This window comes from Xylocopa sonorina, chromosome 4 (assembly GCF_050948175.1).
Source record: "Xylocopa sonorina isolate GNS202 chromosome 4, iyXylSono1_principal, whole genome shotgun sequence".
Lineage (NCBI taxonomy): Eukaryota > Metazoa > Arthropoda > Insecta > Hymenoptera > Apidae > Xylocopa > Xylocopa sonorina.
Window position 1 is genome coordinate 7,175,455 of NC_135196.1, and position 14,845 is coordinate 7,190,299.

Genomic DNA, 14,845 nt, shown 5'->3' on the forward strand with positions numbered 1-14,845 from the left:
AGATTTCAAAAACGTTTAGGCGTGCTTCACGTAACAGAAATAAAATTTGAACAGTGATTACTCTTATATCTGTAAAATATACAATACACAATTTTAATAATTCTTAAATTATTCTATTATTCATTGTGCAACCGTGACAAATACCAGTTCCTTTATCTCTTAGTATCTAGCTACAAAATTCAGTATTTATATTTTTTTCACATAATAAAATATGATATTCTTTTTATAAGAAACATTATTCATAATATTTCAATTGTTATAATTAGTCTTCTGAATAACAAAGTTCATCATCGATGTTTATATAGCGTTAGATCAGGTGTAATTTCACGTGTATTTTTTTTTATGAATTTATCTGGTTTCGTCGTGCATTAACGCGGCTTCTTCTTCAAAGCTATTTTTTTGAACCACCCTGAAAAATGCATTAAACAAAATTTAAAGCTGTATAAATATAAACACAAGTAACTTTCCGCACATTTGTTATAACAGATACAAAAAGGAGACAAAGAGACAATTCACTTCTCTAAGTCGTTAATAATTATGTACATATAATCTCCACATTAATTTATGTAAAATATCTAGTTAAAAGAAGTAGATAATTTCGAATATATGTACTGTAAATGGTTTAATTAATTTCTTGCGTGCCTATTTATAACTACCTTATCTATTACATATCATTTTTCCAGTATAACTTAATAAATAACCACGCAATATTAATTGAATAGCATCACCATACATAAAAGCAATATTAAAAATTATATATTATATAATAAAATATTAATGGCAAATAAATATTAAATCCTGCATAAGAAGTACATAAATAGACATATAGATACTATTGCAAGCAAATAATATATAAACGAAACAATTAAAAAAGCACTTAATAAATAACATTTACGTTGTTTGACATTTCGAACTAATTAAACAATTTCTAAGAGTTTAATATAATTAACATGAAATTTTCATTTTACTATTATTTCCATTTGTAAATTAGTTGACATAAAATTTAAATCAAACAACATAAATTTAATTATATAGCAAAATAATACTAAATGGAATCTGTTACATAAGCATATTTCTTACTAGATATTGTGGCTGCTAAGAAAAAAATATACTACATTATGTCCAATATATATGTGCCATCTGTAAAAAAACGTGAATTAAACATTAAGAGCAAAAGCGATGCAAATGTACAAAAACAAAATGGAATAACGATGATGAACTGTGATAAAAAATAATTAATGATGTAAATCAATGAAAAATCACATAATCCGTTCAATGAACTAAACATAAAATTTCTTCTTAGTATGTTCTTTGCCCCAGTGTTTGTATTCATAAAAATTAATCCATATCTATGTATATTCTCTGATATCCATCATCTTTGCATATCTCCTTTACGCACCACTAATGTTATAAACTTTTGTTGATCTTTGTACAAATTTTCTGTAACGATACAAAATGTATTGTGCTGTCTATGAGCAAAATATTTTGATGCTACATATTTTAATTAATTGTCTCACTATTCACAGCTCATTCATATCTTCTAAAATATGATGAATACATTACTATATTTTACATGATAGAAACAAAGTTTCTTACAACTTTCACAATAATTAGAAATAATAATATATATATAATTGATCACCCTTGGTATACGTGCTGGTACAAACAAGGTGCAAGACATTCAAAATGTATTATGATAATAAATAAAGTATAAAGCTAACGAAATTTAAAAACACTGTACAACGTATGCCTGAGGACGTACACATATAACAGAGAGTTCATAAGTTAAAATAGCTAAAAGTAAAACAATCATTGACGAATATATTTAAAAAAAATTCCGAGAATTTGTCAAATGAAATATATACAAGAGAGAGTGTGTGTGTATGTAACATAGAAAATGTTACATATTATAACAAAAATTTTATTTATACCAATTATAATTAATTATTAAACCAGAAAAGTGATCTAACAAAAATATATTAACAAATCTTGTCAATTATGTTTATTATTGCTTAATTGTATTAATACTACCACTATCAGTATTACTAATTATAAGCAAATAATAAAATTATGCCCATTAAAGAATAAAAAGATAACATTTTAATACTAAAAAAAAAAATCATGTGCGCAATATAAATTAATACCTTAAAATAAATTATGATAAAATCTTACATAAACTGCTAACAGCAGCCTACGATCAACCCTTTCAGAAGAAAAAAATTGCAGAATCTCATATTTTGATTTGCATACCTGCGAATCTGCGCCGTTTTGCCATGGATTTCTTAGTGGACTGTCAGAACAATCAAAATAACAAAATTGTTATTCATCGTTATAGCATGAAATTTTGTACGTCAACGCGAATGTTTCTTATTAATTGTACTGTGACAATATTGAATTGCTGCTGTGTATTAGTGATAACTGCTATCTTTAAAGAAATCTTGAACGTTTTTTTACCTTCTATGAAACAAACACTGGGTTAAAAGGACAAAGATATACTATTACAATTTGCATCAAATTTTCAAAAATAAAATTGCCAATACCTAAATAATGCTTTGCAATAAGAAACAATTTGCTATGAAGTAATAATATGAATTGTATGTTCACTGCAATACATACGTTTACTTGTACCAAGTTTGTAATAAAGAAAACAGATTAAAACAAAATACATATACAGTATATAAAAATACTGTTAACATATATGTACATTTTACTGAAATACTTCCAATATTTGCGTTTATTTTGTAAATAAATTCATTAGTGAAATATAGTAAAATATTATGGGTTCTCCTACAAGTACTATTACATTGATATGTAACTTAAAGATTCCATAAAATCAGATGAAATTTGAAGCTAATACATACGTATATGTTCAGACTGTAATTCTTAATAATTTATGTGAAGTATTATATTGCTATATACAACAAAATATTATGTACAATATAAAAGCTTAATACATTATAAAACATAGTTATGTTCATAAATTTGCTAACATTTTGTAGAATTACAGGACACTTGAAAATAGTTCTGGCCAATTATTTTATGGAAAACTATAACAAATATGACAATAAAATCATTGAAATATCAAAACAAATCATCTATAAACTACTATTTATAATATGGACTACTCAAATAATATTCCATAACGTTGCAACAAAACAAAAACATAGGACTCACAGCTATCACAAGGAATTGTTCTTATTTCATGTATTATCCAATAAATATATATAATATCTCTAAGTACTGCAGTAAAGCTTAAAAATTACAAATTATTTCACTCAGATATCAAAATTATTCAAATTCAAAAATATACATACATACATCTGATTGGTTTAGTAAATTGTAAAAAGTTCCAGATTACTATACAGAAGAAGAATTAGTTTATTGCTCATAATAAATATAATAATTAGAATAAATGATACGAATAATAAAAAATAACATTCTTTGTAATACTGAGCCCAAATAAAAATGTCTCACATTTTAATACCTAATTGAAGTGCACCTATACAGTAACAGAGTCAGTAATATTTGTCCCTCTTTTCTCAACTTTAAAGTTTACCTTCCTTTTTTTCTTGTGCTTTTTATGCTGCTGGCCCATCAACGGATTCCAGCTAGCCTGTGTGTTGTGATCTGTCATATGACAAGATTTGGAGGAGTATTTTGTAGTAAGGGGGCTGTTGTCAATTTCTTGTTGAGACTGAACCAAATTGATGGGCTTGGTTATGGAACAATTTGAAAACTCTGTACTCTTGAGAAGAATATTTTCTAATGCAGCTATCAGAGTCTGTGCTGCTGCTACTGGGTGCTGCATTTCAGATATATCATTATTTAATTCTCCCACACATCACATTAAACGACGACAATTTAACAAATAATGCTTTTTTTTATGCAGAGCAAAAGAAAAATTTGCAAAATTGTCGTCGAAAAATGGTTCAAAAGATCAAATGATACACAACAATCAAACTGCTGATACATGTATCTGTTAGATAAAAATTTCATCTTCTTATATTTTATTAGAACAATTAACACATTTTTCTTATAGTATATATATTTCAAAATAATATATGACTATAAAAGTTCTTCATATTTAGAAAAGTGATCCAATTCAACAAAAATTATTCCTTATCTTATTAACAAAATTATATTTTTGGCACTTCCGCGTGAAATATCCGCATTACTTAAAAATATAACAGATCATTTATTGCAATCAGTATTCTTTATACGTTCAAAAATTATATCAGGGAACTTGTTATATATTACGAAATATCAGAAAAAGTATACAGAATATTTAAAACAAACGACGAATATATACTTTGGTGATATTCTTTTGATAACAGTGTTCTTCGATAATCTTGAAAATTTAATTTTTTGTGAATCATCACTTTTATAAATACAAAATTGATATATAAAGTATTTGTAAAAATAGTAACATACACACACATTGGTTGCTATAAGTAACATTTGCAACATAAAATCCCTGTTTTTAGCAATCATATAATGCATTATTAAAAGATTTACTTAAAATTTCTGAAATTTTGTTAAATATATAAAAATATTTTATGGAAATAAAATGTGGTACTATTGAATAATTGGAGTATATGAATTACCTCAAGATGAGGTAATATTGCACTTACACATTTATATGAATTACATTGATATATGTAAGCAATAATACCACATCCAAATTATTATCAAAATTAGCAGATAAGAAGTTATAGTTTTAAAATTATATTCTTTGGGCTTTTTCTCTGTTAGTATTCATAAAATAAAATGTAACATAATTTTACCAGAGTATTTAATACCATTGGTATGCTTTCTTTCTTAATGTACCAATTTTATTGCCTACATTACGTATTTAGTAAATACAACAAATTTCACATAGATAATACTTTGTAAAAGACACGAACTGTAAATTAATTCAGAAAGAACTGATATTTCATGTAATAATTTTAACATCTCAGTTCAAGAAAATAATCATTTAAGAATCACATAATATTTCTTGTACTAAAATATATTTAACTGACTTTTACAAAATAATATCTATGCATGAATAGTTACCATATAATCATTATACGTAGTGCAATTAGCAGCGAAACGCAAAAATCTGTTTTGTTAGTAATTATTTTTACAAATTGATTATAAGTAATAAATTATTTCAGAATTTTGCATCATTACGCAGCTTCTTACATTTTCATATTATAGCCATAACATACGGCGTTACAACTATAACATAAGCTTTATAATCTCTTTTTCTTATGCAAAAGGCACTGGACAAAAATTAATTAGAACATTTACCATAAACATATAATTCAATGTATACTAACCTCGGAATTAGAACACTCGGAAGTTAGCGGTCCATTTAATATTGACGGTTCTGAACTGCTACAACCTTCGTAAACTTCACCCTAAAATCAATTACAAAAAAATGTAATAATATTTGTTTTCTAGATATTAAACCATTTTAAACTTCTTAATTCTGGAAAATGTATTTTATCAATTTTCCATAATATATGTTATGCATTAATTGTGTTACATAAATGTATATATGAAATGTGGGTTATACCTTAAGCTGTGACATTTTTTGATGGAGTTGTGTAACTACAGATCGTAACTTATCTAATTCTGCTTCTACCGCTGCTCTTTTATTGCACTCGATTTGAAGTTCTTCCGATAATCGTGCTTTCTCCTGCGACAGATACAATATTAAGATTATCACATATACTTTAATGCGCGCAACATTTTGTGATTTACAATAAATATTTAGAATATTTTAGATATTTAGATAGTAAAAACTTTAGCTAGAACTACTGTTCCCATGTGTACTCCAAAACTTATTTACCTCTTGCAGCTTTTCCAATGTTGCTAGATCATGAGTGCTTGTGTCATGCAAAACTGATGTTAGTGCAGATTGAACTGTTAATAATTCAGCATTAGCTTGTTCTTTACGTGATTCATCATCTTTTAATCTGGCATCCACTACCTTGTGTAACTATAAAAGGATAAAAAATATTTCTATATTATTTCTAATTTCTTTATATTCCAAATATGTTTAATATAAATTTCTATATGTTAGTAACAATTTACCGTTTTGTTCGTGCTTAATTTATTCAGAAGTTCATTCATTTCAATCCTAAGATTTGCTATTTCATTCTCTTTCTCTTGAAGCTGAGTCTCCCATCTCGTTTCTTCCGATTCCACGTGCGTTTGTAATTTATTAAGCATACCTTCCTATAAATTTTATTTCAATACATACAATACATGTATAGACTTAACAAAGAAAAAAAAACAGTATCACAAATAATAGTGTCACAAAAACTTACGGTATCATCGATAATTTGTTTATAATGTGAAACCATATCTTGTAAATTTTTGTTTTGCTTTTCTAATTCTGAATGAGTATCAACTGTATTCTTCTTTTTCAATGAAACCAAAGCTGCATTGACTTTTTCTTCAAAAACTTTCAACCATTGATCGTGTGATTTTTCAGAAACTTTTATCTCCGGGAATATCCTTTGTAATAAAGCTTTCGTTAGTTCTTCTTGTTCTAATTTTATTTTTTGTGTGACCTCCTAAAAATAAATAAAAAGTCCTAAATATTTGAACTTATTTGACAAATAAAACATTAATACGTTTTTCCTCCCATTAAGGTATAAACCCATTATCATTTTCTTCATCTAACATTTTATACATTTATTATAATTTAGTAATAAAATCTTTAAGCACAGAAAGCGCGTGTAAAATTTTTATGGAGGTACATCAGATATCCCGCGTTTAAGATAAAATTAAGGAAAATGGGGACTTACATCAAAATTTCTCCCATTATCAGATTTAACACGCAACTCAGCAGTTGAAAGAGCTTCCATCACTTTCCAGTTTTTCATACGTAACTCCTGTTCCAACCATAAATAAATGAAAATCAGTTTATGTCATTTTAGATAAATATTTAATATAAACGAATTGCAAAGACTTAGAATCTAATCTCCTCATATTTAAAACAGTTAAGAGAATTTTGGCAAAGTGATGGAAGCAACAAAGATTGAATGGTAAAAATACATAATTTATATAACAATCAATTCAATTATGACTGACGTAATATTAACATATGTCTTCTCCACGTACATGTTAAGTAAATTGACTGAAACTAATTCGAATTTTTTATATACAAATTATGACTTACATTGTTTTTGGACCTTTGTGCTTCTAAATCCTTACTTAGACGTGCAGTAAGACTGCGTTGATTATTCACATCACTTTGTAACGCATCAACTTGAGCAGTTAATCGATTAAGTTCTGCTTCTTTATGTGTTAATTCAGTTGTTAAAGTATTCAGTTGACTTTCCTTTTGGGCCAACCTTTAAAATATATTTAGCGTCTAAGAATTAAAACGTATTAAATTATATTTGTACTAAGAAGATATACATACAAATTAGTTTGTTCTACAAGTTGTACATTCTTTTGAACGTTATCATCGATTCCATTCTCTCGACCTTCCGCAGCTGGTCGTTCCGTGGTCGCTGCTAATTGAGAAGCCAATGATTCATTTTCTTCTTGTAACTGCTTCAGCTGCTTTTGTAAATCTGCGAGATTTATCAGCTGAAAAAATAATTTATGCATTTGAAGTAAAACTTAATTTACATTTTAATAACCAAACCAATTAAAACGCGAATTATATGTTTAAACGAATAGTACCTGTGTAGAAAGTCTGTCATTTTCTTCTTGTAACCGTGTAGCTTGTAACTGTGTTTCATTTAATTGCTTTTCATTACTATGTAACTTATTTACTTCAACCTTCAACATTTTCATTTCATTTGCTGTCTCATTCACAGCTTTCAATTCAGCGCGTGTCTTGTCCAATTCATTTCGAACTTGACTTAATTCCTCTTCTGACTTTTCCATATTCGATTGATATAGACTAACATCACTTAGTGTCTTTTTAAAGTTTTCTGTTACTTTTTCAAATTCGGCTTTTATTGAATCAAGGTTCTTTTGAGTCGTATTTAACTGTGCCTTTAATTGCGATATAGTTTCCGTTGACTGTTTCAACTCAATTCGTACATTGTTAAGTTCCTCTTGAGACTTTTTCAACTCCTCTTCTTTGTTAACCAATGCCATTTGAAGTGTTGTAATTTCAGCTGCTTCGGATTTCGCTTCATTCATTGAGGCCGACAGCTCGGATTTTAATTTCAGTAATTCAGACTGTGCTTTATTCAACTCCGCTTTCAATGCTGACGCGTCATTAGCTTCTGATTTTACAGCGTTTAGCTCACTTTGCAATGAGTTTACTTGTTTCTGGAGTTCCTGTTCATGACGATGAGCACTTTTCAATCTATGATCTAAATCAGCATGTGCACGATGAGATTCCTAAAAATAGATCGATATAAGTATTTCATTAATGTTAGATGATATATAGATGCTTTGCTAATAAAGCATTTCTATCTTTCGCGAAATATCTAATTTACAATTCGGAAGGATTCACCAGATATGAATGTATGTTTATTTCAATTACAAAAAATGAACGTTTCATATTTCGTAACCTAATAATCTACATATTAATTAAAATCAAGTAAGCCTTTTAAATGTTTCTTACCTCGAGCTGCCTTGCAACATCTTGTAATCTATCTCCAGCTTCTTTAAAATGTTGCAATTGTCCTTCGGCATGCATTAACTGACCTTGCATAAGTCCTAACTGTTGTCGTAACATTTCTATTTCAGCAGTACTACTGTCACAAGTTGCTTGCAATTCACTTTGTAATTCCTGAACCTCTACGTGCTTTTGAGCTAATTGTGCTTTTAACGCGTTTTCATTATCGTGCATTTGTGCAAATTGAACTTCCATTTGTTTCCGTTGTGCTATCAATTCTTGTTGTAGGTGGCCCTGAGTTTGTCCTTGTTCTTCTTGCATCTTATGAATAATCGCAGCATTCTCGTTCACTTTGGTTTGCAACTGTTCGATTTGTCTGGTAAACCCTTGTTTTTCAGCAGCATGACTTTCCAAAATATGTTGCATACGTGTGTGCAAAGTTTGAGTTTCGGTCACCTTAGCGTTCAACGCTTCTTCTAGCTGTCTTACATTGGCCGACAATCTGGACCTCTCGGAATTAAGTTCAGCTCGCAATTCTTTCAATTTATTTTGGAATGCAATATTCGCTTCATGCTCATCAGCCAAAGCTTTTTCTTTTTCTGCCAGTTGTTTCTTCAGTTTGATAACCGGATCTGCACGGCCTTCTGTCCATTCTGAATGTTCAGACGGATTATCCAGTTGTTTATTTAGAAGCTGATCAATGAGAATTTGTATTTCTGAACGACTAAGTTCGGCTTTTTGTACCAAAGGCATTAGAAGAGAGACATTAACAGCATCTTTATCTCCACCTAAAATAAGAAAACAATTATATCTATTTACATAATGAATTATATACATAACAAATTACTTATTTCTTATTACTAGTTATTACATTTATTTAGAAAATATCAGTTAAATATTTTTTAATTGATGAATGCACATTAAGTTATTCCTTATGTGGGAATAACCTTGATGGTAACTGCATGGGCAATGACCTGTACAAAAGGAAGGGGAATTGACCCTACCTCAACTGCATTCCAAAGCACTTTAGAAGAACCTGCTATACTGTTCTCAGAATAAATTCTTCACAAAATTTAAGGAAATTTAACCAATTTATTTATTTTGTATTGAAAAATATGATACACATATACACGTGTTAGTACAGTTAATAATATATAGTGAAAAATATATTTTTAGATAAGATAATAAATTAACTTACCAATTTGGGCTAAAATATCATTTTTCTTTTTTGTCTTCTTGGATTCTTTATTTGCTGATTGAGCCAAAGGTACAGTTTCTTTTGTAACTTCCTTTATATCTTTAACTGGAGTTTCTTTCGATTCCTTAACTTCTTTGATAGGATCTTTATGAACAACTGGTACTGTATTAGCACTAGTGATTGATTCTTTTTTTTCCTCTTTTTTTTCTTCTTTAACATTCTCATCCTTCTTCTTTACTGGGTCTTTTGCATTTTTCTTTGATTTTGTTGGAGTGTCTTTTGGAGATTTATTTGCAACTGGTGCAGATTGACCAATCTGTTGCAAATTTTCTTTCTGTTAAAAAAGTACATTAAAAAATACCAATCCAAATTATTTTAGTTCTTATATAGATTAATTACAGAAATTAAACGCATAATAGTTAATTTATATTATATCATTTTCTATTGTTTTAAGTAATTTTTGTTAGAAACGTTTTATAAATAACAAATATATATATAAAACATTCAACAAAAAAATTAAAAAGTCTTAATACTATAAGATATTATTGAATAAAAATGGACAATATAAAAATATTATTGAATAAATAGACAATATATAATGTCAAGCAAAAACTATCTTTTAAATTTGTTGTTACCCAATATAGAAGTATTATTAATTTGTTAGGATGTGATATCAGTTTTAAAAAATGAAGGACATAGAAAATTTTGAAAATGCTTCAGTGATATACAGTAAGCACTATCAACATGTAGCTTATGTGTTATAAAAGCAGTAAGCTTTGCAAAATATGTAAAGTGAATGAAATGCATTCTACCAAAAGCAGTTCACTCACACTATGACTCCGTATGAGTTCGAGGTCATCCTTTGGTTGAATAAGGTCAAAATGATTAGCCTCTGCCGAGAGGGGTTGTGAAGAACTTAATTCAGTCACAATAACCAATGGCTCATCTTTATTTACAAGAATTGGCTTTACCTTTTCATGCTTGCTTTTCTTCTTACTTCCTTTACTACCCTCCTATGATTTGAATGTACACATAAAATGTTTCCCATGTATATTAAATAAAATAAAAATAATAGAAACAGAAATGCTTTCACTGCTATAATAATAGATTTATGATAATATTGTATGTCATACTAAAATAGGCATATAAAGTATATTTAACAATATACTTATATCAATTGATAATATAATTTACATATATATTAGCATCATTTTATATATCTATTAAAATGCTTATCCAACAAAAAAATTACTTGTTGTTTACTTCACAAATATTACAGATATATTTTTCACCTTAACATTGTATTTATTTTGATTTCTTGCCAAACATATATACCTGAAATTGATAAATCCACTGCATCATTAATAATTTAAGTATATTATATTTTACTTTATACCTTCATTATCTAATAACTTCTATTGAGCTATTCTACTTTAATACATTGACGGTAAAATAAATTAATCACATTTTAATGACATTTTTAAATATCCAAAAATTTTCATAATTTAAACTATGTAAATTTATTTCTAAACATTTGTAATTAAATTAAATTTCAAACCATTTTCTTATTTCACTTAAGTTTCATCTACACATGATAATGTAGTAATAAAAATAAGATAGTATCATAATGTGGGGAACAGTTATTTATAGAAATTAATCTTGAGGTCCTAGAACCATTTATCAATGTCCAATACACGAAAAACAAATTTCTGATTTAGTTAATTTAATACATATCAAATCAGTGCCTTTTTACATTTTTATCTTAATTGTGTTCAAAGATTTGTAAATTTTAAGTTAATTTTTCAAATACATTAAATCTTTCTTGTTAATATATGAGGTTACAGGCATAAAGATACATTAATTTAACACATATTTAAGAATATAATCTAAATGAACTTACCAAGGCATGATATAAATTGCATTAATATATATAAAAAAAAAAGAATAAAAATTAAAAGATTAAAGTAATATATTGTGTACATACAGAAAACTTTTAAATTGTATAAAAATCTTGTTTCAAAAATTGCATAATATTATATTTATATAACAAGTGAACATCGATTATTTGTATAACATATCACAATTTTTATTTCTTTGATTTCAAATTTATATTTTGTACCAGAATTTTGATTATAACATACAGCAATACTTTAAAAAATTTATTGTAAATAATTAAAAATATAATTTCTTAAAGTGAATAGGTGCCCATTTTAATATGTACAAACTATACAGAATTTATTATATATATAAACTTTATCTTTTTCTTTTTAACTTTAAAAGGAAAACAATGCATGGAAGTTTCACAATGATATAAAACTATACAGGTATATTACATTAATTAAATAAAATTAATATAATAATTGGAAACAAAAATAAAATAGTGTTGATACGAAAAGACAAAATTATGCTTTTTACATTCACAATAAACTTTACAATACATAAATATAAAATTGTTATTTTAAATTATATAAACTATTTGTATATCTGTTAATCTCACTCAATCAAATAGTATACAAATACCATACAAAAAAACATAAAGCGGATTGTTGAAAAATGACACTAATGTGTTACAATTAGCTTTATGGATTGGGTAACACGTAGGCAGAAATATGATATATCATGAATAGGAAGACCTTAAAAGACATATAGATGTGACATATAATATGTAAGCATACCATATTTCATGCATGAAGTATATGAAAACACAAAATGAAGAAGCGTGTATGTATATTTCTATTTTTTTTTTTAATATATATATAATGATTTTCTATATTTAAATACATAACATGCAATTAGTATTTAAAAATTTTAAACAATAAATCATTTTCTCCATTTTTATTATTTTATAAGCAAAAATATATGCAGGCACTATTTATAATTATTATAATTAAAATTTTTTTTTTTAATTATAAAAATAGATTTTAAAAATTAACTTTTAAGTATAAATAATGAGTTTAATCATTTTTGCAGAACAATATTTTTTACAAAACTTATTTGTAGAAAACGTATATGTATATATACATATGTACTTACCCGTACTAATGGTTCTAATGGTAGTATTTGAGGATTTTCCTCAAATTGGACATGCTCTGGTTTTTCTTCTTTGTCCTCCTTTTCCTCTTTTTCTTCCTTCTTCTCTTTTACCTTCTTTCCTGCTTTATTTTTATGTTTTTTCTCTTTACCCTTATCTTTCTTACCTAGAAATATCAACATAAATCTCATAATGTTGACATTATTAATACTGGTGATTATACATGGATCATTTATTACAACAATGATATATAACTCTAAACTTGCCACTTTTGAATTATTAATATAGAAATAGTATTCATGGAACTGAATGATGACATCATAATACTTTAATGTGTCAGTTCAACATCCTACCATATCAATTTGACATTTTAATGCAATATTCTTAAAAAATTATGATCCAAAATATTGAAACCTTTAAATTATATCATTATTGCAACAAGCAATGAAATTATTTTAAAAAAAATTTAATATAATCTAATGCAAAATGATAACTGAAACATATTTTTAAATATTCTACATAATGTATTTACTTTAAATCCTTGCAGTAATATCTTATCATAGTATTGTACATACTTAATAAAAGATCAGATTCAGGAAATTTCCTCTGCTCTGCTATAGCCTCTTCATAAGATTTCTCTTTTATAGCAAACAATGACACAAAAACAATAACTGCTGCAGATATAACTACAACTGCTACACATACTAATCCTGTTTGAAGATCCATTTTTTCTATCTTTATCTGAAAAAAGTAAAATACTTGTATTATACAGCAATAAAAAGAACATTTTTTAATTACTTTTAACATGTGATAAAACTAAACTGATTAGATGTTCGATTCCACAGTATCTTTCACTTTTTATGTAATGTTACAGATGACTTATTATCATTTTTAATTACAACAGAATAAGAGTGCAATCTCTCAAACAGTTATTTTACTCTTTAGTACTATTATTACAGGCAATATTACTAATTGACGATGTGTACATAATACCTTCACGTCCACTTTTTCATTCATTTATTAACGCGTTAATAAAGTTTTAATAAATGTTAAATATTTTTCCATAGAGAATGTTCATGCGTATTCCGCAAAAAGTTATAATACGTAATAACACAAAACGAATGAGCCTATATATATATCTCTATATGTATATATATAACACAAAGTGTGTTATAACAGAGTTTTTTGTTAGGTGAAAGTTTCGAGAAAAAGTAACGATGAAAATGACATATGGATGACAAGCAGGTCTTCGACACAATAGGCAAAGATAAGTTAAGTTCCTCAACGATAAATTACGGATCGGTGGAGCCGGCGAAATAATTTATATTTTGTACCAGCAATTTATTAGAACGATAGAACGATTAGATTCACCGAACTTACATTCCGTACCCAAAATATTTTCAGTAAATCGCTTCAGCTAAGGAATGTAAAATGAACAGCGCACTGTGTTTGTCTACAGAAGACCACGACAAGATTCACGCACGACAATTTCTTCTCAAGAATTATGGCGGTCGAACATGCAGGCAAGTGTACGTGTTCAAAGCCACGCCTATCAAAACTCCTGTTTTCTGATTGGTGGCAGCCTGTGCCACGTATGCAAAACAATCTTACAAACGAAAACAAAATTCATCTAAGAGTTTCGTTAATTGTCGATGACAATAAACTCCGCTGGATAATTGATAACCTAATTTAACTCATGACCACTGACTCGCAGTCAGTCAACACATTTGTGCGACACTATACCAATTTTATGTACTGAGAACATGCTGGCCAACTTAACAGAACATATAGTTTAATTACATTCACGCAATCAAACTCTGCGAACGCATATTATACGTAGATACAATATCAGCTAAGTAGGTATTTATATACTCTTAAATGTCTGCGTACGTGTACGTGCGTGTGCGTGCAGTTATTTTATCTCGATATGAAATGTCTAATAAATAAAATAAGAATGGATATATTTAACGATTCAATTTTATTGAAATTTATAGTCAACTTTTTTAACATATAGAAAAATATGATATCTTTATATATC

General features: G+C 27.4%; 1 protein-coding gene across 8 annotated transcripts; it reads right to left on the reverse strand.

The window, feature by feature from the left end:
- Positions 1-72: 72 nt before the first annotated feature.
- Positions 73-14,327, reverse strand: LOC143422582 (uncharacterized). 8 transcript variants are annotated; one of them, XM_076893335.1, is made up of 17 exons: positions 14,188-14,327; positions 13,383-13,548; positions 12,810-12,973; positions 10,607-10,789; positions 9,777-10,110; positions 8,585-9,366; positions 7,687-8,358; positions 7,421-7,590; positions 7,175-7,349; positions 6,801-6,887; positions 6,318-6,566; positions 6,082-6,225; positions 5,837-5,986; positions 5,561-5,683; positions 5,322-5,402; positions 3,557-3,802; positions 1,080-1,140 (listed from the first exon to the last, which is right to left on the reverse strand). In XM_076893335.1, the coding sequence occupies exons 2-17, from the start codon at positions 13,531-13,533 to the stop codon at positions 1,117-1,119; spliced, it is 3,735 nt and encodes a 1,244-aa protein (XP_076749450.1). In that variant the 5' UTR covers positions 13,534-13,548; positions 14,188-14,327; the 3' UTR covers positions 1,080-1,116. The 8 variants fall into 8 exon arrangements, with proteins under 8 accessions (XP_076749455.1, XP_076749450.1, XP_076749454.1 ...); XM_076893334.1 differs by lacking the exon at positions 1,080-1,140 and adding an exon at positions 2,108-2,290; XM_076893340.1 differs by lacking the exons at positions 1,080-1,140; positions 3,557-3,802 and adding an exon at positions 73-409.
- Positions 14,328-14,845: the final 518 nt, after the last annotated feature.